Here is a 23535-nt window from a genome sequence, read left to right as displayed (position 1 = left end):
TGGAGGATGCTCGTGGAAAAAAACCCTCAGAGGAGCTAACAGAATCCTTTGCCCTGCACGCAAGGAGATGGGAGCAGCAAAATTAATTTTTTACCTAAGGCAGCCATATAGCTTGAGTCAGCCCCCTGTGCGAGCATGCACTGCTAGCATGAGGAGGAAAAATCCACCCTTTTAGGACTCACTGACCCTCCCTGATTGGCAGGTAGCAGCATGGCGAGTCAAGGGATGCCAAGTAATAAAGTAATCAAGGCCAGGGAGTGATAGACAGGAGGCCTTAGTTGACCTAATGCTGCAAACGCCTGTGTGGCTCACTGGACTGCTCCACCTTCCACTTCGGGCTCAGGAGGAGAGCGGGGTGGGGTTGCTGGGTCCCTCTTCGCCACCGGCGGGAGGTTTTCAGGGTGGAGCCTGAGGAGGGCGGGGTTTGGGGAGGGGAGGGACTTCAATGTCATAGAGTCCAATTGCCAAAGCGGCCATTTTCTCCAGGTGAACCGATCTCTTCGCCTGGAGATCAGTTGTAATAGAGTTGCCAACTTCCAGGTAGTTGTAGAAAAAAATAGACACCAGTGTACTGATACTGCAAAGTTAGGAAATTAGCACAGGAGCGAAACTATGTATAGCAAAGTGCAAAAATATCTATTTGTGAGCTACCAACATAACATCATTCATAGTAACAATCTATAATCAATCCATCAATATCCATAGTTCATAGCATATCCTAGTACATTTCTTCCAAAAATATGCATATGTCTAGCTGGTTTCTTCAAGGAGTGAAGTCAAAGTAGAGAGGGGATACGGCCGTTTCAAAATTCTTCTGTTCAGTTCACCTGGAGAAAATGGCCGCTTTGGCCATTGGACTCTATGGCATTAAAGTCCCTCCCCTCCCCAAACCCCACCTTCTTCAGGATCTGCCCCCAAAACCTCCCACCGGTGTTGAAGAGGGACCTGGCAACCCTAGTTCTAATAGCAGGAGATCTCCAGCTACTCCCTGGAGGTTGGCAACCCTAAGGAGGGGCTATATTGGAATGCTCCCTCCCCAAAAAAACCCAGCTTGTATCCTGTGAGGGAACGTCATATTGTAAACTTGTCTGAACAACTATATGAACTGGATATCCTATCATTGGAATCATTAATGTGAAAAGACATATGTGGTTGCTATTTGTATCCTGCAAAAGGATTAAGAATTGTATGAAGAAAGATTGAAGCTATATCAGCTTATATTGAAAAATAACCAACATAGATGATTAAACGGGACTGAGGAAGAATTCAAAGAATTGAAACGATCGTATCCCAGTTTACTTTTCTGCTCATTGAAGACTTCAACCTCGGCGTGAATTGTAACTGTACTTGTATATTGCCACTATCTAGCATTTCAACTGGCTGAATGCAACTTGTTATTGTGAATACAGATTTGTTATAATGTGCTATCAGTAGCATTTTTCAGCTATTTTCTGTACTCCCTGGAGGTTGGCAACCCTAAGGAGGGGCTATATTGGAATGCTCCCTCCCCCAAAAAAAACACCCTGCAAGGAAAACAATAGCACATCAAGTTGGGTGCTAGTCGATTTCTTTCTGTGCTGCTTTTCTACTTTCAGGCAGTTTTTTAAAAATGCAAATAGATGTAATTCCCTCCTTATAGACTGAAATGGTACTGCCCATTCCCCCCCCCCAACTCCCCGCGTTGCCCCTCCATTCTGCTAGGTGTGTCTAGATCAGGCCTTTGTCCCCAGATTATCTGAGAAACAGATAAAGTGAGAGGGAGGAGAGGGGGGGTCACTGGCTACAATTTGTCCTTTGGGGCCTGGGGCAGAATATATTTTTATACTGTACTTAATTACAGCCTGAGACACCGTCAGCCGGCTCCTCTTAGACTCGTGACTCAACAGCAACAATTGGACGTTTGCACTTGGCCCTGCCTGCCTGCAGCATTTATTTATTTATTTATATCCTGCCTTTCTCCCCAACGGGGACCCAAAGCAACTCACATCACTCTTCTCTCCTCCATTTTATCCTCACAACAACCCTGCGAGGTAGGTTAGGTGGAGGCTATATGACTGGCCCAAGGTCACCCAGCCAGTTTTCACGGCACGAGTGGGGATTCAAAGCTGGGTGTCCCGGAAACTAGTCCAACACTTTAACCCCTGCACCATGCTGGCTGTCATCCTGAAACTGTGTGACCTCTGACCTGGGAGTAGGGTTGCCATCCTCCAGGTGGTGGCTGGAGACCTCCCACTATTACAACTGATCTCCAGGCGACAGAGATCAGATCACCTGGAGAAAATGGCCGCTTGGCAATTGGACTCTATGGCATTGAAGTTCCTCCCCTCACTAAACCCTGCCCTCCTCAGGCTCTACCCCAAAAATCTCCAGGTATTTCCCAACCCATAGCTGCCAACCCTACCTGGGAGCCCTGCTGCATAATTCTGGATGTGCAAGGGGCTGACAGAGATGACTCAGTGGTGCCAGAAATGCGATTTGCACATACTCATTACTATTTTCAAGTCTCTATCTGTGTGTGTAAAGTGCCGTCAAGTCGCAGCCGACTTATGGCGACCCCTTTTTGGGGTTTTCATGGCAAGAGACTAACAGAGGTGGTTTGCCAGTGCCTTCCTCTGCACAGCAGCCCTGGTGTTCCTTGGTGGTCTCCCATCCAAATACTAACCAAATACTAAGCAGGGCTGACCCTGCTTAGCTGACACCTGACGAGATCAGGCTAGCCTGGGCCATCAAGTCTAGTGGTACCTTTAAGACTAACAATGACCTTTTATGCTTGGCTGTTTTCCTCGCGTTCACCCCTCCAACAACTTCGGGTCTTGGTTTTGATTATGCATGCCGTTTCTGACTGTCAGAGGTCACCTCACTCTCCCCCATCATCTCTGCGTGTTTTGCCCACGTTTTCAAAATCATGATAAAACAGGTCCCTGAAAACACGGGCAAAGTCATCGTGTACAGAGGGGTAACCGCGAGGGAAACAGCCATGCATAAAAGGCCAACATGTATTCCAGAGCTCACTTCATCAGATGCACAGGGTGTACTTCCATAGGTGATGTATTTATATTTAAAGTTACAAGCAACAGAAAAGTGGATATGGGGTAGGGTTGCCAACCTCCAGGTACTAGCTGGCGATCTCCTGCTGTCACACCTGATCTTCCCCAGTCATCTACACTTTACCCCCAGGAAGCTGGGCACTCATTTCACCAACCTCGGAAGGAAGGCTGAGTCAACCTTGAGCCGGCTTCCTGAAACCGAATTCAGTCACAATCGAATTCAGGTGGTGAGCAGAGCTTGGACTGCAGCACTGCAGCTGACCACTCTGTGTAGGGTTGCCAACCTCTAGGTACTAGCTGGAGATCTCCCGCTTTTACAGCTGATCTCCAGCTGATAGAGAACGGTTCAATTCACCTGGCGAAAACAGCCGCTTTGGCAGTTGGACTCTATGGAACTGAAGTCCCTCCCCTCCCCAAATGCCGCCCTCCTCAGGCTCCACCCCCCCCAAATCCCCAGGTATTTCCCAACCTGGAGTTGGCAACCCTAATATGGGGAGATGTTTCAAGGAGCGGCCAGCTGATATGCCAAGATCCTTTTACTAAGTACCAAAACATACGTTTTAATGTTGGGTGGGTGTGACGGTTGGTGCAAAGATCCAGCCCCTGGGCCCGAAAAGGAATTCCTCAGCTGGGTTTAAACTGCCAGCTTCCTCCCACTCTCGGCCTCACCAGGAGGTGGCCAAGTGTGAAGAGGGAAATTAAACATGGGGATTGAAAGGGAGGTAAGCAAAGGAGGGTGATCAAAGAGGACGCAGGTTAATTTCCTCTACAAAAGGAAGCGAAGTTAATTGGGCTGCAGGAAGGAGAAACTTGGTGGGGGGTTGACTCAGTTGGTCTGGCCTCTTTTGGACAACGCCCTCCTTCCCCAACAACATCTTACCCCACCCCAAGCTGCAGAAGGAACCCAGATGTCCTAGCTTCTGTTTGCCATATATATATGCCGTCAAGTCACAGCTGACTTATGGCAAACCCGTAGGGTTTTAAAGGAAAGAGACTGTTTTGGTTTGCCATTGCCTGCCTCTGCGTAGAGATCCTGGTATTCCTTGGAGGTCTCCCGCCAAATACTAGCCAGAGTCGAGGCTGAGAGAGTGTGACTGACTGGCCCAAGGTCACCAGCAAACTTCCACGGCGCAAGTGGGGATTTGAACCTGGGTTTCCCAGGTCCTAGTCCGACACCTTAACTACCACACCACACTGGCTCAGTAACCAACACAGAGGTAGAGCCAAAGCAACAAAAGAGACGCTGCTTTAGTAGGGTTCCCAGGTCCCTCTTTGCAACCAACAGGAGGTTTTTGGAGCAGAGCCTGAGGAGGGCGGGGTATGGGGAAGAGAGGGACTTCAATGCCATAGAGTCCAATTGCCAAAGCGGCCATTTTCTCCCGGGGAACTGATCTCTATTGGCTGGAGATCAGTTGCAATAGCAGGAGTACCTGGTGGTTGGCAACCCTATGCTTTAGTAAAATCCAAAAGTAAAAATAATGTAATACCCTTTATTAAGTCGAACCTAAACTAAAGGACAGGGGCGTTCTCCCAAACTCTGCATCCAGGTGGATGTTAGCTCAGAAGGGAAAGAGCAGGGCAAGGGAGAAATATCTTAGGCTTTGGCAGTGCTTAAGGACTGAGGTTGCAATGGGATTGCTGTCCTTCTTCCCCATTCACAGTTAGCAGATGCTCAGCAGGCAGAAATCCAACAGGCTGTTTTTTGCCAATCGTCACCAATTGAATTTTCTTTTGCGCCCCCCACCCCCAAAATTAGCAACCTTGTTCTCTAGCTTCCACTCAGCTCTCAATACCTTCATACCATGGCCTGAAAGATGTGTTCGTCTCACACTCCCCTTTTTAACCATCCAGCATGACAGAGAACTCGAGAGCAGGCATGACGCGTTATGTTCTTTCGGTGGGTCGTGAGAAAAGGTATTGCGTGGATTTTGGTTTCAGATCGAACCCAGCAGTCCGGCTCGCCGTCAGCTTTGCCCCTCCGGCACTCCAGGAGGTCAGAGACTTCCCGGCCTCTCCCTTTCTCTCTCTTTTACCCTATGGATCCCTTTCCCCTCGAGGAAGCCTGATGTTTCTGAGTTACTCTATGGATTGACCCAGCTGGAGTAGAGAGAGAAGTGAGACAGGAAGAAGGGAGGAGGAGCTGCTATATAGAGGCAGGGCTGCTGCCAGAGGCATCACTTAGAATCTTAGCCCAGCCAAGATGCTACTGCTGACTGAGCTCCTGGTTTCTCTCTTTCTCTGGAGCATCCCCCAGGCCAGAGGAAGATCAACCAATGGCCACGAGATCAGCAAGGGGGTGGTGAGTTCAGGATGCACCAGGGGAAAAAATGTGTTTGGGGAGGGGGGTGAATCCACTGAGTCAGGTTAAAGGGATTTGGGAGGCAGGACCCCTGAGTTTTCTAGGAGGATCAAAAGATCCAATATTAGGAAAGTAGGGGGAGAGGAGGAGCTGAGTTAGCTGGATTCTGTAGGGGGGAACTGGGGTTCAAGGGTGGTATGTAAGCCAGGAGCCCCTGAGAGGGAAATGGGGTGCAAAGGGACCGGCATGGAGGAGCAGGGAAGCTGGACTAGGCAAAGACTCTTGGAAAGTCATACAAAAGTCTAGTGGGATGGAATCAGAGGGGTGCAGAACTCCTGGGTTCTCTGGCGATAGGGGTTTTGCAGCTACTGTCTTTTGTTTCTTGCCCAAAAAGGAAGGATGTCAGAGTGGGGAATTGATCTGTCTCCTTAGGGTTTCATGTTACAAACCGCCTGCAGATGGAAAAGAATTGATCCCTTTAACGCCTGTTTCCTTACCACCACCACCCTTCACCTAAAGATAAATGGCCTCTTCCTACTTTTCAATCAGTTCCCATTTTTCCCCTGGGTCTATACCCAAGGAAACATATGTCTTCCATTTCTGCTTCTCCCTGTCATTCAGAGGAGAGTAAAGAGATCCACTCCCTGTCGTTTACAATTGGATGGATCTAACCCTACTTTTTAGTCACCTTTTAAAACCACTTTAGGCTTGAGAGAAATGTATTTGGGGACCTAGAAGATCTTTCTGACTATGCAAAGTAGGTTTGGGATGAGGACAGAAGTTATACTTTTGCTTTGCGGTATATGCAAATTCGTACTCTCTGCCTCTAAGAAACTGAGATTGTAGTAACTGAGATTGCGTTGTCATAAGATTTCCCACTGCGATCATGTAGCGTTGATCATCTCAGACCCTTGCCTTTGTAGAAATCTAATTAATAAAGGCAAGGGGTATCTGTGGCTGAAATGGAACATCACTTTTCTTTGCAATGCTCTCTGCTCCCATGGCCCGATTTTTTGCTCCATACTGCCAGGATTTCTGAAAGAGAAACACACAAAACAAACCAAGTGATACCCTTCCTCAAACCAACTTTCAAAAAAGTTGGCTGCAGGACCCTTTCTATGCTAGCAGACAGTCAAAGGTACCACGTGAGGATTTTGATGTAATTCAAAAAGGTTGGCCAAAACCAAAATCTATGTAATAACTTATTAAGGCCACGTAATAATTCATTGCCCTGACCTAGATGGCCTAGGCTAGCCCTGATCTTATCAGATCTCAGAAGCTGAGCAGGGTCACCCCTAGTTCGTACTTGGATGGGAGACCACCAAGGAATACCAGGGCCGCTATGCAGAGGAAGGCAATGGCAAATCACCTCTGTTAGTCTCTTGCCTTGAAAACCCTACTGGGTTGCCATAAGTCCGCTATGATTTGACGGCACTTTACGCACACAATAACTCATTAAGGTGAGATTGATTGGAAAAAACCTGATCAGATCAAACCCATTAAGAACGCTTCATCAGGTAGATGTCTGGTTCAATGAAGCGTTCTGGAGAACTCTTAAGACTGCTCAATGTGTTGTGTAATTTCTGAAGAACCTGAAAGCTTGCACAAGGGGGGTTGATCTGGTCAGTTGTTTCACTCAGTCCCACCCAGTTCCTACAGCTAGGGTTGCCAACCTCCAGGTACTAGCTGGAGATCTCCTAATAAAACTGATCTCCAGCTGATACAGACCAGTTCACCTGGAGAAAATGGCCGCTTTGCCAATTGGACTCTATGGCATTTAAGCCCCTCCCTTCTCCAAACCCCGCCCTCCTCAGGCTCCACCCCCAAAAAACTCCAGGTATTTCCCAAGCCGGAGATGCAACCCTACATTGTCCCACATGGCTTTTGACTACAAAGTTCCCATAGTCCCCAATGTTACCTTTTTTGGTGGTCAGAGAGGACCCCTCCTTCTGTTTCCCGCAGCAGCAATGCTGGATGGCTCCATCCCAGTGTGTTGTGCTATTTTGGTTGGTCAACAAAATATATTACATGCATTTAATTTTTGGATTTTCCTATGAACTCACATGGCTACCAATTTATTTTATTTTTTTAATTTAGTCAAAAAGTTTGTTTGCTTAAGCAAATCATTGCTGCTCTAGTGATGGTCTGTTTCCTTATTTAGCTTTAGGGTTGCCAGCCTCCAGGTGGTGGCTGCAGATCCCTCACCATTACAACTGATCTCCAGGCGACAGAGATCAGTGGAAAATATGGCCACTATGGAAGGTGGACTCTATGGCATTATACCCTGCTGAAGTCCCTCCCTTCCCCAAACCCTGCCCTCCCTGGCGTTCTCCAGATGTTGCCCCCTCACACTGGTATTCAGAGGTCTACCGCCTATAATGTGCAGTTTGGCTCACTTGCTTAAATTGTCTGCTACTGTTCAGCAGGCACCTCAATTTTGCAGCTCACCGGCTTGCCACTTGTGGTCAGGATTAATGGATGGGAGTAAACGGCGTACCGTTGGGCACCAGCCCAGATTCGATGGCCTTCTGCCTTCTCCAGCTTCCTTTTCTCCTTCTGCATCAGTTCCCTCTCCAGAAACATACAGACCAGCTCCTTCAAAGTTATTTTCAGTGAGACAAAATTCAATGAATATTTCAGGATGGTTTTTGGTATGTTTCAAAAGTGCTTTATTATAAATGATTGATAAAAAAGACTGGCAGGAAACTACTTCTGTCTCCCAGCGTCTGGTTTCCTGTGCTCACCTCTCTATTCTGGGGGAAGGGGGGGAGATACCTCTCATCTACTAGATCTCAGGATCTAGCCTGGCAAAACTCTCAAAGCAATGATCCATTGACAACTTTTTTTTTAATGCTTCCTCTGGAAAATAATTTCCACTAGCATCTTTTGGCCTTTCTAAAATAGATCGGCCCTCACCCTGTCCATCTGGAAACTGCAGAGGCGGGTGAGCATGTATAATATATACATATATATATATATATATAGGACTGAGAGAGAATGGCCATCCCGGAAACAGAGGCAAAAAGGGTTGTTGTTGTGGGGAGGTCATGGGGGTCCAGAGAAACCAGGGGGCGGCTCTCGGATTCCTCTGTTGCCTCCGTGGACTGAAACAAAGGAGTCTTTGAACAGGGTAAGGGGCTGCGATGAATTGGGAATGTCTGAATCTCGCTGCAGCAAGCCCTTCCCTTGAGAGGACGTTGCTGGGAGTTTCCCCCTTCTAGTAAACTCTCCTGCCATGGCCTTTACTGTAGCCCCACCCGGGACATATGAAGAAGCTGCATAATAGGGTTGCCAACCTCCAGGTACTAGCTGGAGATCTCCTGCTATTACAACTGATCTCCAGCCGATAGAGATCAGTTCGCCTGGAGAAAATGGCCGCTTTGGCAATTGGACTCTATGCCATTGAAGTCCTTCTCCTCCCCAAACCCTACCCTTCTCAGGCTCCACCCCTAAAACCTCCCGCCAATGGCGAAGAAGGACCTGGCAACCCTACTTTATAATGAGAGTCAGACCCCCTGACCCTATACTGCCTGTTCTGACCAGCAGCAGCTCAAACAGAAGCCTCTCGCACCATGTGCAATTCTTTTTTGGGTTTTTTTTTGTTTGGTTTTTTTAATTGGAAAAGCCAGGGATTGAACCTGGGACCTTCTCCACACAGGAGATGTTGATGCCAGGATCCCATGTACAAATCTCAATCACCTACAGGTTAATAACAGATGAAATGCAATAGCCAGGGTCTAGATAGAAGCCGAGAATCAAACTGCTGCAAGAAAGTTCAGGGATTACCTGGAGGGGATGTTAATGGATCACATTTGTGGTAGGGGATCTTCACACAGAGCCAACACCAACTTAAAGCTTTAGCAATCCATCGAAGGACAATAACAATCCCGCCTCTTTCCAACCTGTCTTGTGAACCTCCAAGACATGATTTGTCATATTTTTTGTACCGTCTTGCCTTCAAAGGAAAATCCCTCACAGTGTCCCTGGGAGTAGGATTAGAAGAAGAAGAAGAGTTGGTTTTTATATGCCGACTTTCTCTACCACTTAAGGGACACTCAAACCAGCTTACAATCACCTTCCCTTCCTCTCCCCACAACAGACACCCTGTGAGGTAGGTGGGACTGAGAGAGTGTGACTAGCCCAAGGTCACCCAGCTGGCTTCATGTGTACGAATGGGGAAACCAACCCAGTTCACCAGATTAGCCTCCACCGCTCATGTGGAGGAATGGGGAATCAAACCCGGTTCTCCAGATCAGGCTCTTCCGCTCCACACCACTGCTCTTAACCACTACACCACGCTGGCTCTGAGAGGCAGTGAGAGACAGTGTGTCTGGTTTGTGGGTACCCAGGGAGTGTTACAGCTGAACCAAATTCTCCCCAGTCCTAGCCCAGCTCTCTAATTGTTACAGTGTGGTGTAGTGGTTAAGAGCGGTGGTTTGGTGCGGTGGACTGTGATCTGGAGAACCGGGTTTGATTCCCCAATCGTCCAAAAAATACTTGCCTTTTACCCAGCTAGAGTTGTGGGTTGCGTGCGGGTGGAGGAAGTCGGATCCCACAGATCTATTCCTTCCTCCTGGCATTTCCCCAATACAAGAAGCTTTCCCAGAAGACTGGGCTACTTTCTCTTTTTATGAGTTTTACATCCTGTTCTGCACTCGGACATGATTCTTATGCTGATTTTGCTTTTCTGTTGGTTCATCTTATTACTACAGTAACAATGCAATCCTAAACAGAGTTACACCCTTCAAAGTCCACCGAAGTCTTAGAAACATGTAGCTCTGCTTAGGATAGCACTGTAAAACTATTTTTCTGCTCTGTCAGGCAGCCAGTTTTAACGTTTTGTTGCTGCTGTTTTTATTGCTGGTTGTATTACTGTGCGTTGATGTTATGGGGAGAGTTTTTATTGTGCTAATGGGAGACTACTTTGTCTCTTACCCTGACCTGGATGGCCCAGGCTAGCCTGATCTCATCAGATCTTAGAAGCTGAGCAGGGTCGGCCCTGGTTAGTACTTGGACGGGAGACCACCAAGGAATACCGGGGTCACTATGCAGAGGAAGGCAATGGCAAACCACCTCTGTTGGTCTCTTGCCTTGAAAACCCTACTGGGTTGCCATAAGTCGGCTGCGATTTTACGGCACTTTACACACACACTTTCAGCGCATTCCTGAGCAGAATGTCTGCGCCGGGCTTAGGAGGCAAACCAGCGGGGTTGCCTCCTAAAGAGGTTTCGGCACTGCCAAAACTTCTGCCTGGCGCCAAAAACCCAGCTAAAAGCTGGCGTATATTTACAAAAATAAAAAGGGGCGTTCCCGAGCCAAAAGTGCTCGGGAGGCCGACTAACGTCAAACCCACCCCGCGGCTGAGGCCAGAACGCCCCGGGAACACCTCCCTGCTCGCCGCTGCGGCCTGTGCCGGAGGCTGGAGGCCGGCGGGGGTTGTGGCGGCGTCCGGGCCCAGCACTGCTGCGGCGGCGGCTGGGGACTGGCGCCCAGGCCTGCGCGCCAGTGCTGGGGCCATAGTCGGCCTCCTAAGGGGTTTGGGCGCACCCGCCGGCGTGCCTCAAGAATGGGCTGTTTGTCCCCTATTGATAGGCCACCTCAGGAATTACAAATGAAGTGCTCAAGAGGCAAATGCTTTGAATAAATACATGCTACAAGAATCGCTGTGGCATTGCCTCCCAATTGTTTCTTGCCGGCGACGTTCTCTTGCCATTTGTCATTGCCCATGTAAGGTTGAGACTTCCAAATGACTTTGCTTTCTGAGAGGAAATTGTCACAATTGCCAGCCACAGTGGTTCACATCTTTTTGGTTTTGTGGGAAAGCCCTTACTTGTGTGTATGGTTGTCGTTCCATGGAAACCAACCCTCAAGAGTCCTGCAGTTAGACCTAGCTTTTTCAGCTTTCAGAAAGGTCCCTCTTTCGGCTTAGTTACGCTCTCATGTTCCTTTTCCCCTAACGCATCACCGGAAAGCAGCCGAACAGTTCACAGAAGCTGAAAGGGAAGCGGGCAATCCCCTTCTTATGAGAATGCTGGGGGGGGGGGGTCCAACAAATAAATTAGAAGCACCCCCATCTACAACCCCCCATGTTTTCTGTACTCTTTGGTTGTGGTTAGGAGAAAAGGAAGAGTTGGTTTTTATACGCCGACTTTCTCTACCTTATAAGGAGAATCAAACCGTCTTACAATCTCCTTCCCTTCCTCTCCCCGCAACAGACACCCTGTGAGGTAGGTGAGGCTGAGAGAGCTCTAAGAGAGCTGTGACTAGCCCAAGGTCACCCAGATGGCTTCACGTGTAGGAGTGGGGAAACCAACCCGGTTCACCAGATTAGCAGCCGCTGCTCATGTGGAGGGGTGGGGAATCGAACCCGGTTCCCCAGATCAGAGCCCACCGCTCTTCACCACTACACCACACTGGCTCTGTTAATATATGGCCCTGTTAATACATGTGTAGGGGTCCATCTTTTCGCCAATAAACCCACCCTTGGTTATGTTTGACAGGAATGGTTGACCCGCTATGGCTATCTCCCTCCGCCAGACCCCATGGCTGCCCGTCTCCAAACACAAGAAGAACTGGCAAATGCAATCAGAACAATGCAAAGATTTGCTGGAGTTCCTATGACTGGAAAGCTGGGTACGTTTGGCAGAAGTGGGCATCTGGATATCCATGCTCTCTGAGGGAAATGATGGTGGGGTTGAGGTATTTGGGTTTGGTAACACATATACTAAACCCACCATTTTTCTAGAAGGTCTTTTGCATCAGACCTCAGCCTTCGGATACTCCTTTTTTTCTTTGGCAACTGGTTAACAACTATTCTACCTGCTGACCTGGTGGCCCCGTGCGACTTTGGCTATTAGTAATGAGTGCCATCTTTGATATTTGATGCTTACTTGATTTTGTAAGATGATGTGTTCAGAATTTTAACTGTGTATTTACTGAATTATATTTTACTATTACTGTATTGTGTGTTAATATTGGTCGGTAGCTGCCCTGAGCCTGGGTTGGGCCCGGGATGAGGGTGGGATAAAAGTCCAACAAACAAACAAACAAACAAGTAAAATAATTAAGAAAGTGGCTCCCCTTTTCAGTGTTTCTGATTGCTGGCTCTAAGAACTGAGTTGGGTTAGTACTTGGATGGGAGGTAAAAAGGTAAAGGTAGTCCCTCGTGCAAGCACCAGGTCATTACTGACCCATGGGGTGACATCACATCCTGATGTTTACTAGGCGGACTATGTTTATGGGGTGGTTTGCCAGTGCCTTCCCCCATCATCTACACCTTATCCCCAGCAAGCAGAGTACTCCTTTTACCGACCTCGGAAGGATGGAAGGCTGAGTCAGCCTTGAGCCGGCTACCTGAAACTGACTTCCGCCGGGATCGAACTCAGGTCGTGAGCAGAGCTTTTGACTGCAGTACTGCAGCTTACCACTCTGTGCCACGGGGCTCCTTACTTAGATGGGAGCCCACCAAGGAAGTCCAGGGTTGCTATGCAGAGGCAGGCAATGGCCAACTACCTCTGTTTGTCTCTTGCCTTGAAAACCTTACGGGGTTACCATAAATCAACTGCAACTCAATGGCATTTTCCACCACTAATATCAGAGGTCTTGGCCCTTATCGTTTGGTGTACTTTTAGTTTTTCTTCCCTTGGATTGGCCAACAAATAGGTTTGGTGCAGGTGGGAATCCTCAGGTTAGTCCCCCCCAACCCACATCTGCATAAGCCCCATCTCCTGTGGTCATGACACCGTCTGTAAAAGTGAAAATCTGTGAAACGGGCCTAAGTAACCGAAACCGTAGTCACTGGAAAAGACAGTCATGCTAGGAAACGTTGAGGGCAGCAGGAAAAGAGGAAGACCCAACAAGAGATGGATGGACTCTATAAAGGAAGCCACGGCCCTCAATTTGCAAGACCTGAGCAAGGCTGTCAAAGATAGGACATTTTGGAGGACTTTCATTCATAGGGTCTCCATGAGTCGGAAGTGACTTGACGGCACTTAACACACATACACAACTGAAACCAGTCTGCACTCCTCTAGGGATGAGGAATCAAGAAAGTTGCTGAGCCAAGTAAGGGTTGCCAGCCTCCAGGTGGTGGCTGGAGATCTCCCGCTATTACAACTGATCTCCAGGTGACAGAGGTCAGTTCCCCTGGATGAAATGGCCGCCCAGAACAGTCTCTGCGTTTACCTCCTTTGCAGACCCACAGACGCTGGAGATGATGAACCGGCCCCGTTGCTCCCTCCCGGACATTATTGGTACTTCTGAGTTGATGCGTCGCCGGCGCAGGAGGAGACGTTATGCTCTCAGCGACACCATCTGGAACAAGAAGGACTTAACATGGCAGTAAGTCTGCCCCATCCACCCCCCTCATCCATAGGGTTGCCAGGTCCCTCTTCACCACCAGCAGGAGGTTTTGGGGGCGGAGCCTGAGGAGGGAGGGCTTTGGGGAGGGGAGGGACTTCAATGCCATAGAGTCCAATGGCCAAAGCAGCCATTTTCTCCAGGTGAACTGATCTCTATTGGCTGGAGATCAGTTGTAATAGCAGGAGATCTCCAGTTGGAGGTTGGCAACCCTACTCATCCAGCGAGTAAGGTTCAGTGTGTAAAGCAGTGAGCTGTCTTGTTTTTCTGTGTTTTTCCCAATCTATGCAATATCAGCTTTTCCCTTCATACATTTAATTTCCTGTCATTGTGTCCTCCTGTGGTTAATAATCATCTCATTGCATTGAGTTATCATCTCAGCCTCTCCTTATGGTCTGTTTTACTCGAATTCCTATTTTTCCTCACTCTAACTAGAATCATAGAGTTGGAAGGGACCACCAGGGTCATCTAGTCCAACCCCCTGCACAGTGCAGGAATTTCACAACTGCCTTCCCCAAACACCCCCAGTGACCCCTACTCCGTACCCAGAAGATGGCCAAGATGCCCTCCCTGTCATGATCTGCCTAAGTTCATAAAATCAGCATTGTTGACAGATGGCCATCTAGCCTCTGCTTAAAAACCTCCTGGGAAGGAGAGCCCACCACCTCCCGAGGAAGCCAGTTCCACTGAGGAACCGCTCTGTTAGAAAGTTCTTCCTGACTGCTCCCATTCCACCACATTTCTGATTTTATTGGTCCCACGTTTTTCCTCACTCTGTCAAAGTGTTCGTTTATGGTACTGTCATGAACACCCTTCGTTTCCCTTATTCCCCTCATTTTGTTTTCCCTCTGCAGTGTCCGTTCCTTCCCCCTCTCCTCCAATCTGCCGCACGATCACATCCGGAACCTTCTTTTCTATGCCTTGCGGGCCTGGAGCAACAGCTCAGCCTTGACCTTCCGTGAAGTGCACTCCGGAGATGCTGACATCCTCGTGGATTTCAGCCGTTCCTACCATGAAGACGGATACCCCTTTGATGGGCCCGGAGGCACCCTGGCCCACGCCTTTTTCCCCGGTGAACACCCAATTGCTGGCGATACCCATTTTGATGACGAAGAGACATGGATCTACGACCCGGAGAACACAGCACCAGGTTTGCTCAGAACTACAGACCTTCTCTGAGGGAATGCACCGTGGCATAGTTAAATTGTGGGACTCCCTGCCCCAAGATGTGGTGAGGGCTGCCAACTTGGAAGGCTTTAAGAAAGGAGTAGACATGGTCACGGAGAAGAGGGCTACTCATGGCTACAAGTCAAAATGGATACTAGTCATGATGCGTACCTATTCTCTCCAGGATCAGAGAAGCATGCCTATTCTTAAGTGCTGTGGAACACAGGCAGGATGGTGCTGCTGCAGTTGTCTTGTTTGTGGGCTTCCTGGAGGCACCTGGTTGGCCAATGTGTGAACAGGCTGCTGGACCTGATGGACCTTGGTCTGATCCAGCACAGCTTTTCTTATGTTCTTTGGGAAGAAAGCTGCCACAGGTAAAATTCTCTCTCTCTCTCTCTCTTCCGCTGTTAGATCGTGGCACTGATCTCTTTGCTGTTGCAGTGCATGAGTTTGGTCACGCCCTGGGGCTGGCTCACTCTTCGGCCAAGGAGTCCATCATGATCCCCTACTACCAAGGCCCCGTTGGACTACCCCACCAGTATCGGCTTCCTCTAGATGACACCATGGGGATTGAACAAATCTATGGTGAGCGGTTCACATACTCTCAAGAAAGCAGACTCTTCAGTATTTGTCACCTTCCTTTCTGACTTAGTCTTCTTTCTTCTTCCCACATTTGCAACCTGGTTTGCAACCTGAGTATGCAGCTTGCTGGGGGTAAAGGGAAGGTGACTGGGGAAAGCACTGGCAAACCACCCCATAAACAAAGTCTGCTTAGTAGTACCTTTTTTCTCTTCCTTCCTTTAATCAAATAAAGCAACCCCATCAGTTTGCAAGCAGGGAACTGTACAATGACAGTTGCCAACTCTGGGTTGGGAAATCCCTGGAGATTTTGGGGGTGAAGCCTGAGGAAGGTGGGGTTTGGGGCGATCAGGGAGCTCAGCAAGGTAATGCCATACAGCCCAACCTCCAAAACAGCCTTTTTCTCCAGGTGAACTGATCTCTATTTACTGGAGATCAGTTATAATTTCTGGAGATCTCTAGGCCCCACCTGGAGGTTGGCAAATTATACAAATACAGTCAAAGGCAGTTAGCTAAAATGTGAAATCGCTTCAAGAACAGCAACAAAAGAGGAGGTGGCTTTTGATTAGGGTTGCCAACCTCCAGGTACTTAAACAAAAATTATATTAGTGGTACTAGTTAGTTGTAGAAAACAGAGTACCCACTCAATTGCTAAACAAATCCACAAAATTCACACTTAAATCCAGAACAAATCACAAGGTTTTATATAATGTGCGAATGTAACAAATCACATAAACATACAAGTGCAACCTAACACTATATACAATAGTCTAACAGCCTCATAAACAGAGGAAGATGTTCATATTTACAAAAATACAAAGCAATTAGCAGTGGCTTGAAAGCCTCCTTTAAGCACAAAGATTATTCTGCATTACATACAACAATGTATTAAACAAGAAAAGGCGATGCGGGCACGGTGCGTGAAGTGCAGAGGTGCGGGGCACAAACGGCAACGCCTTTCCGGATTGCGGGCGTTTTCACCACACAAAGTGGGCTTCTTCAGCCCAAGGTTCGTCTTAATAACAAAATGTCCTTCAAGTTACAAAGAGTTACTTTCACAGTCTCTCATCCATTTTCACATGTCAGTTTCAACTGCTCCTGTCTCTCCAAGCAGAGATTAGACTATTGTATATAGTGTTAGGTTGCACTTGTAAGTTTACGTGATTTGTTATATTTGCACAATATATAAAACCTTGTGATTTGTTTTGGATTTAAGTGTGAATCTTGTGGATTTGTTTAGCAATTGAGTGGGTACTCTATTTTCTACAAACAACTTCCAGGTACTAGCTGCAGATCTCCCGCTATTACAGCTGATCTCCAGCCGTTAGAGATCAGTTCACCTGGAGAAAATGGCCCCTTTGGCAATTGGACTCTATGGCATTGAAGTCTCTCCACTCCCCAAACCCCCCCTCCTCAGGCTCCACCCAAAAAAACCTCCTGCAGGTGGCAAAGAGGGACCTGGCAACCCTACTTTTGATGCATTTCAATGGGGAGGGGATTATTGGCCCACAAACCTGCCTGTTTTAAAGCACACCAGAACATTGTAAAGAGCAAGTATGCCTGAGCAGCGTGTCACCTCCTTTAGGGTCTTCCTCTTTTCGCCCATGTGTTTTCTACTTTCTCTTTTCACTATTTACTATTTTTAAAGCACCTCCTGTCGCTTCCTGTCATAGAATCAGAAACAAAATTGATTGCCCCACAAAAAGAGAGAGTCCCTCAATCTGAATTTCTTGGTTCTTGCAGTCTTCCACACAGACATATATTGTTTCTCTTATTTATGTATTTCCTTTGGGCTTGGGTAGGAGTGGGCTCCTCTGTGTCTTTTGACCTGCTCCTTCCCTGTAGGTAAGCGCCAACCTGGTTCCCGTCCAGGCGACGACAGCCCGGCGTTACCGGTCCCTACAGCGCCCCCCATCCCTGATCTACCACCGTATCAGCCTACACAACAGTGAGTGTGGCCTACTAGCTGGTAACCCTTCTCATTCTTTCCTCCCTCATTGCTTACCGGGGATGTCATGCCAAGCGCAGAGCCAAAATTGGAGCAAGATCTAGACCAGACCTTTCCAAACTAGGAAAGCTACATCAGTTCATTGGTAGTGAAGCTGGTGAGATTCTGAGTCCCGGGTCAGAGCATCTGGCTAAGGAAGAAGAAGAGTTGATTTTTATATGCCGACTTTCTCTACCATTTAAGCGAGATTCAAACCGGCTTGCAATCAAGAGCCCACCGCTCCAAAGGAGAGTTGGATTAGTGCACAAGCTAAGGACACTACAGTTTAGGGACTCCGGTTATGAGGGGGGTCTCTGCATTTAAAACACACACACACACACTAAAATCACAAAAGATTTTGGTAGTGCAATGGAGCTAGGAAGTGCAGCCAAATCGCATTCAACTTATGGTGATCCCGTAGGGTTTTCAAGGGAAGAGTCAAACAGAGGCGGTTTGCCATTGTCTGCCTCTGCCTCTATGTAGCAACCGTGGGCAGCCCCATGCTACCCAGTGCCATTGGAGAAAGGGCATGTGGGAAGGTTTGCCGACGGAAGAAGGACACTAAGGCAGGTGGGTGGGAGGGAAAGGAGATGTCAGCGGGGGCCTGGTGGTGGGCAGATGAGAGAGAGCCTGGGTAGGGTTGCCAGCTCTGGGTTGGGGAAATACCTGGTGATTTTAGGGGTAGAACCGGAGGAGGGTGGGGTTTGGGGAGGGACTTAGGGTTGCCAGCTTCGGGTTGGGAAATACCTGGAGATTTTTGAGGCAGTGCCTGAGGAGGGCAGGGTTTGGGGAGGGACTTCAATGCCATAGAGTCCAATTGCCAAAGCAGACTTTTTCTCCTGGGGAACTGATCTGTCAGCTGGAGATCAGTTGTAATAGCAGGAGATCTCCAGCTACAACCTGGAGGGTGGCAACCCTACCCCTGGGTACTGACTGCCCAGGGCCCTCCAAAACTTGGAACCGGCCCCAGACCTAGCTGACAGGAGGACTAGAAAACTAAGCACTGGCCCTTTCCTGTTGTTGAGCCTCAAGAATTGCTGCCAACTGTACTGGGGCTAGAAGACCCACAGGGAGGTTCACGGCTTCCAAGTTTTAACTGCAACAAGCCCTCAACACTCTTCTCTCTTCCTTTCAGCCCACGCTCACGATCCCCTGACCGTTGCAAGGCCCATTTTGATGCCATCGCCAATATCCGTGGGGAAATGTTCTTCTTTAAGCGTAAGAATGCCTTTTCCAGACTAGCAGGCATGGTGGGCGGAGTTGCAAGCTCCGGGTTGGGAAATACCTGGAGATTTTGGGGGTGGAGCCTGAGGAGGGCGGGGTTTGGGGAGGGGAGGGACTTCTATGCCATAGAGTCCAATTGCCAAAGCAGACATTTTCTTCAGGGGGACTGATCTCTACCGGCTGGAGATCAGTTGTAATAGCGGGAGATCTACCTGGAGGTTGGCAACCCTAGTCCAATTGCCAAATCGGACATTTTCTCCAGGGGAACTGATCTCTGTCACCCGGAGATCAGTTGTAATAACAGATCTCCAACCACCACCTGGAGGCTGGCAACCCTAGGTACATCCTCTTAACAGGGTGGCGTAACTCTTTTGTATTAGAAAAGAGCAAGAGTCCAGTAGCACCTTAAAGTCTGACAAAATTTCTGGCAGGGTATGAGCTGTCGTGAGCCACGGCTCACTTTTGCGATACAGCTAGGATATGAAAGCTCACACCCTGCCAGAAATTTTGTCAGACTTTGGCTTTTATTGCACTTGTATTCCCAGCGATGTATTAAGAGTTTGAAAATGTTATAAAAAATACTGTTCGCACTTTCTATGTATTCCCACCGAAGTATTAAGAGTTTGAAAACGTTATAAAAAATACTGTTCGCACTTTCTTTGGCCCCTTTAGCTGTGAAGACGTCTTCCAACCATTTATAAGCCATGGTATCCAAAAACCCTTTTAAAGCGATGTTTTTTACAACATTTTCAAACTTTTAAAACATCGCTGGGAATACAAAGTGCGGTAACCCCCTTTAAGGCGCTGCTGGACTCTTGCTCTTTTCTACTGCTAGTGACAGACTAACCCATTGTGATCTTTTGTATTCGTTTCAGGGGGTTACCGCACTTTGTATTCCCAGCGATGAATTAAGAGTTTGAAAATGTTATAAAAAACATCTCTTTAAGAGGGTTTTTGGATACCACGGCTTATAAATGGTTGGAAGACGTCTTCACAGCTAAAGGGGCCAATCAAAGTGCGAACAGTATTTTTTATAACATTTTCAAACTCTTAATAAATCGCTGGGAATACAAGTGCGGTAACCCCTACTGTTTACCAAGGTTGTTAGAGATAGTTGGGTGTGTTCTTCTTGGTCTTGCCGAACTCACAGGGCAATGGTGTCCTCCTCAACTGTAGAGGACAAGTCCAGCACGATAATTTTCCTGCTAATGTGGGGAGCAGGAGGAATTCTTATTCAGCTCCTGTTCTATTAGAATTAGTACAATTCATTCCCTAGTTCAACGTGACAACTCTCTGATCAGTGACTGTTCATCATCTTTGGCGTGGCATTCTTTCTGTTAAAACTGTTGATTTTGAAAGGCTTGAAAGTTGTGGGTTTAGAAAGGGTGGGGCAGATGTTGGGTTTCTGACCTCATTAACGGCCCTGCCTAACTTTTCGAAGAAAAACATTTCTGGAGGATGCAGCCCAGCCGCAACCTGGTTTCTCTGGAGCCGGCGCAGACGCTACGGTTCTGGAACGGCCTACCCCACGATCTCAAGGCCATCGACGCGGTGTATGAACGCATGAACGACAGCCAAATTGTATTCTTTATCGGTGAGTGAAGCAGTGGGGCATTGAGTGGTGGGGCTCGAGGCCTCTTTGGAACGACAGGACAGCTGAATGTTAAAGAAGAGAGCGCGCAGGGTTTGCTCTTTGTACCATCTGGGCCTCCCCATTCCAAAGATTCTACCTGCTTATTTTAAATTTTTATCTGTTCCCAAATACAGAGTGCTTTTCTCCAAGGCCAGATTAAATGCACTGCCATTGGGGGAGTTAGCAGGCAGGTTTTCAAGGGTCCCCTTTTCCGAGCGACTTTGTGATTGTAGATCAGGGAGTCTGGACGCCGTTTGTAGATTGCAAAAAGCATGATCTCGCCAGAGACAAATGGATCACAATATACATTCAGAGGTGGGGACCTGCCCTAAAGCAAGATATAGTTGCAAAGTTATTGGCTGATACTGATTCAAATGTAACCCTCGCCGTGGCAAAAGTTTTATCTATGGTTTTTAACGATACCTCCCTTTTAACTGTACTGTTTAGATATTATATTTTTGTATTTTTTGGTTATTTATATATTATGGAATGTATTGAATTTTTTGCTCATGACCTGTTGATCCACGAGCATAAAGAATGGAATGAAGAAAATAAAGGAATAGTAAAGAAGAGTGGGGCGGGGGGAATGAAAAGCCAGGGTTCCAGAGAGAAGAGAGTCGGGGGAGCCATGTTTTCTGGCTTTTTATGCAACCATGAACATCCAGGTGCCCTTAAATCTTTAAAAACCAGTCTATAAAGGGATGGTACATGCAATCCAGTGCAACCAACTGCATTAGGGTTGCCAGGTCCCTCTTCGCAACCGGCGGGAGGTTTTTGGGGCAGAGCCTGAGGAGGGCGGGGTTTAGGGAGGGGAGGGACTTCAATGCCATAGAGTCCAATTGCCAAACTGCCATTTTCTCTGATCTGGAGAACCGGGTTTGATTCCCGACTCCTCCACATGAGCGGCGGAGGCTAATCTGGTGAACCGGGTCGGTTTCCCCACTCCTACGCACGAAGCCAGCGGGGTGACCTTGGGCTAGTCACAGCTCTCTCAGCCTCACCTAGCTCACAGGGTGTCTGTTGTGGGGAGGGGAAGGCGATTGTAAGCCGGTTGGATTCTCCCTTAAGTAGCAGAGAAAGTCAGCATATGAAAACCAACTCTTCTTTATTTCCCTGCCTTTTCAGGATCATACTACTGGGTCTTCCATGAGACTCGGGTCAATCCGGGCTACCCCCGTCCTATATCCGATCTTGGCCTTCCTGCCAACACCGTTGTGGGTGCTGCATTTGTGTGGCCTCACAATGGCAAGACATACCTCTTAGAAAAGAATCGGTACTGGCGCTATGATGATCAGCTGGGACGCGTGGAACCGGGGTACCCCAAGCCTGTCAATCTTTGGGAAGGGGTACCCATGGATCTGGATGATGTCACTCGCTGGAATGACGGTAGGTTTTGGAAGAAATGTACTCCCTGCAGAGAGCGTGGAACAAATTTTCTTGCCTTTTTGTGGCCTGTAGCTCCACAAGTTAGCTTATTTATTTATTTGAACATTTATAACCCACCCTTCCTCGTGGTTCAAGGCGGCTTGCGATAATCATTAAAAGCTTTTTCAATTAAAACCCAAAATAAAATAAAATGTTGCAGGATAATTATGCAACACAGTCTACATATCTTGGTCACCACTGAAGAACTCAGGTTCTGATGCAGAATTCTTAACTTTGAAGCCGAAGACAACTGTCTAGCCCTCCTGGCTGCAAATACTAATCTGACAATACATTGTTGCTCCACTTTGCAAATGAGTTCACAAAAGGTAGGCGACCACAAGGTAATTGGCCTGTCTGACTCTATCATCCACAGAAATTTAAAAAAAAAAACTCGTTTCAAAAATGTCATTGCCTCTTCCTCTGTAGTTAACTCAGACTCGCTACAGGTAACTAGGAAAGTGACTATGGGCCAGCCATTCACTTAAAAAGCCAGTCCAAACAAGAAGTCTTGTACCAACGACTGAAACAACTGCAGCAGGAGGGGAATTTGACAACTAATCAGCAGCCACAAGGGGAAAAAATATGGTTGCTGTTAAGTCCGCGTGGGAAGGATTCACAAGATCAGAGACGGAGTTCAACAACACAGCTTTATTTGATTTCAGCACAGAACGTGCCCTGCTTATATGCTCCCCTGGCCGCCTGCGGCCACTCCCCCCCCCCCCCCGATCCATGATGGGGGGAATACCCTCTCGGTGACCAATGGGACATGCTGGCTCATGGCCAATAGGATCCGTTGGCTTAGCCAATAGGGCGAGCAGGGTTTAGGATCCTTCGTGCGGAACTCAAGCTCCTAAATCTCCCCTTGCTTACTACCCTACTAAATACATACACAACAGTTGCTGAGGGAGATCTGCTGCAAAGTCCTTTGTTGGGGTGGGGGAGTGCTTGTTGTAAAGCAGGTGTCCTGACCTAGATGGCTCAGGCTAGCCCGATCTCGTCAGATCTTGGAAGCTAAGCAGGGTCAGCCCTGGTTAGTTCTTGGATGGGAGATCACCGAGGAAGTCCAGGGTTGCTACACAGAGAGGCCGGCAATGGCAAACCACCTCTGATTGTCTCTAGCGTTCAAACCCTGTGGGGTGTCCGTAAAGCAGCTGCAACCTGGCAGCACTTTCCACCACTAAGCAAGGAAGGTCCCCATTTCCCTGCTGCTGGCAGTTCCCCAGTTAGTGCAAAATGGTTGAATGGAAGAGAGTCAGGCACAGAAGTCTCCCCGATCTGCTGGCCATAGGCAATCTGATGTTTTCTCTCAACCCTTGCAAAATCTATTCCAACCCAAGTCCTCTTTCTCCTCCTTTGCAGGCAACACGTATTTCTTCAAGGGGGCCCAATACTGGGGGTTTTCTGGAGGCAACGTGCAGTCAGACACCGGCTACCCCCGCTCCACCTCCCGAGACTGGATGTATTGCCAGGGCCCCCCCACTTCCTCTCCACCAGCCCCCAGGCACGGAACGGGCGGAGAAAAGGGGATGTGCATCTGTCACGGGTCTGCAGTGAAGCTGGCGCCCCTCTCGGCCTGGATCCTGGCTCTGATCTGGGCCCTGTGTTGACCCTTTACCGGGCACCAAAACAATGTACTTTACATCCTTGAGGAGGAGATCAAATGGTGTGTGTGGGCGGGGGGGAGATTGTGAGTCTCCTGAGAACATCCCCACCCTTTTGATGGTGCTCTCTTGAATCCCACCTCTGATCTACTTGGATCCTTTGGACGTGTCCTCCCTTGGGCTCCATGCTTCATTTCCTAAAGGGAAAGATGCCG

The 23535-nt window shown here is 48.2% G+C and overlaps 1 protein-coding gene across 1 annotated transcript; it reads left to right on the top strand.

The window, feature by feature from the left end:
- Positions 1-5247: 5247 nt before the first annotated feature.
- Positions 5248-23326, top strand: MMP25 (matrix metallopeptidase 25). Its single transcript, XM_056862995.1, has 10 exons — positions 5248-5346; positions 11847-11979; positions 13542-13686; positions 14559-14854; positions 15283-15456; positions 17296-17398; positions 18573-18655; positions 20103-20255; positions 21420-21680; positions 23079-23326. The coding sequence occupies exons 1-10, from the start codon at positions 5248-5250 to the stop codon at positions 23324-23326; spliced, it is 1695 nt and encodes a 564-aa protein (XP_056718973.1).
- Positions 23327-23535: the final 209 nt, after the last annotated feature.

This window comes from Euleptes europaea, chromosome 18 (assembly GCF_029931775.1).
Source record: "Euleptes europaea isolate rEulEur1 chromosome 18, rEulEur1.hap1, whole genome shotgun sequence".
Classification (NCBI taxonomy): Eukaryota; Metazoa; Chordata; class Lepidosauria; order Squamata; family Sphaerodactylidae; genus Euleptes; species Euleptes europaea.
This window is presented reverse-complemented; position numbering and strand designations above follow the sequence as displayed.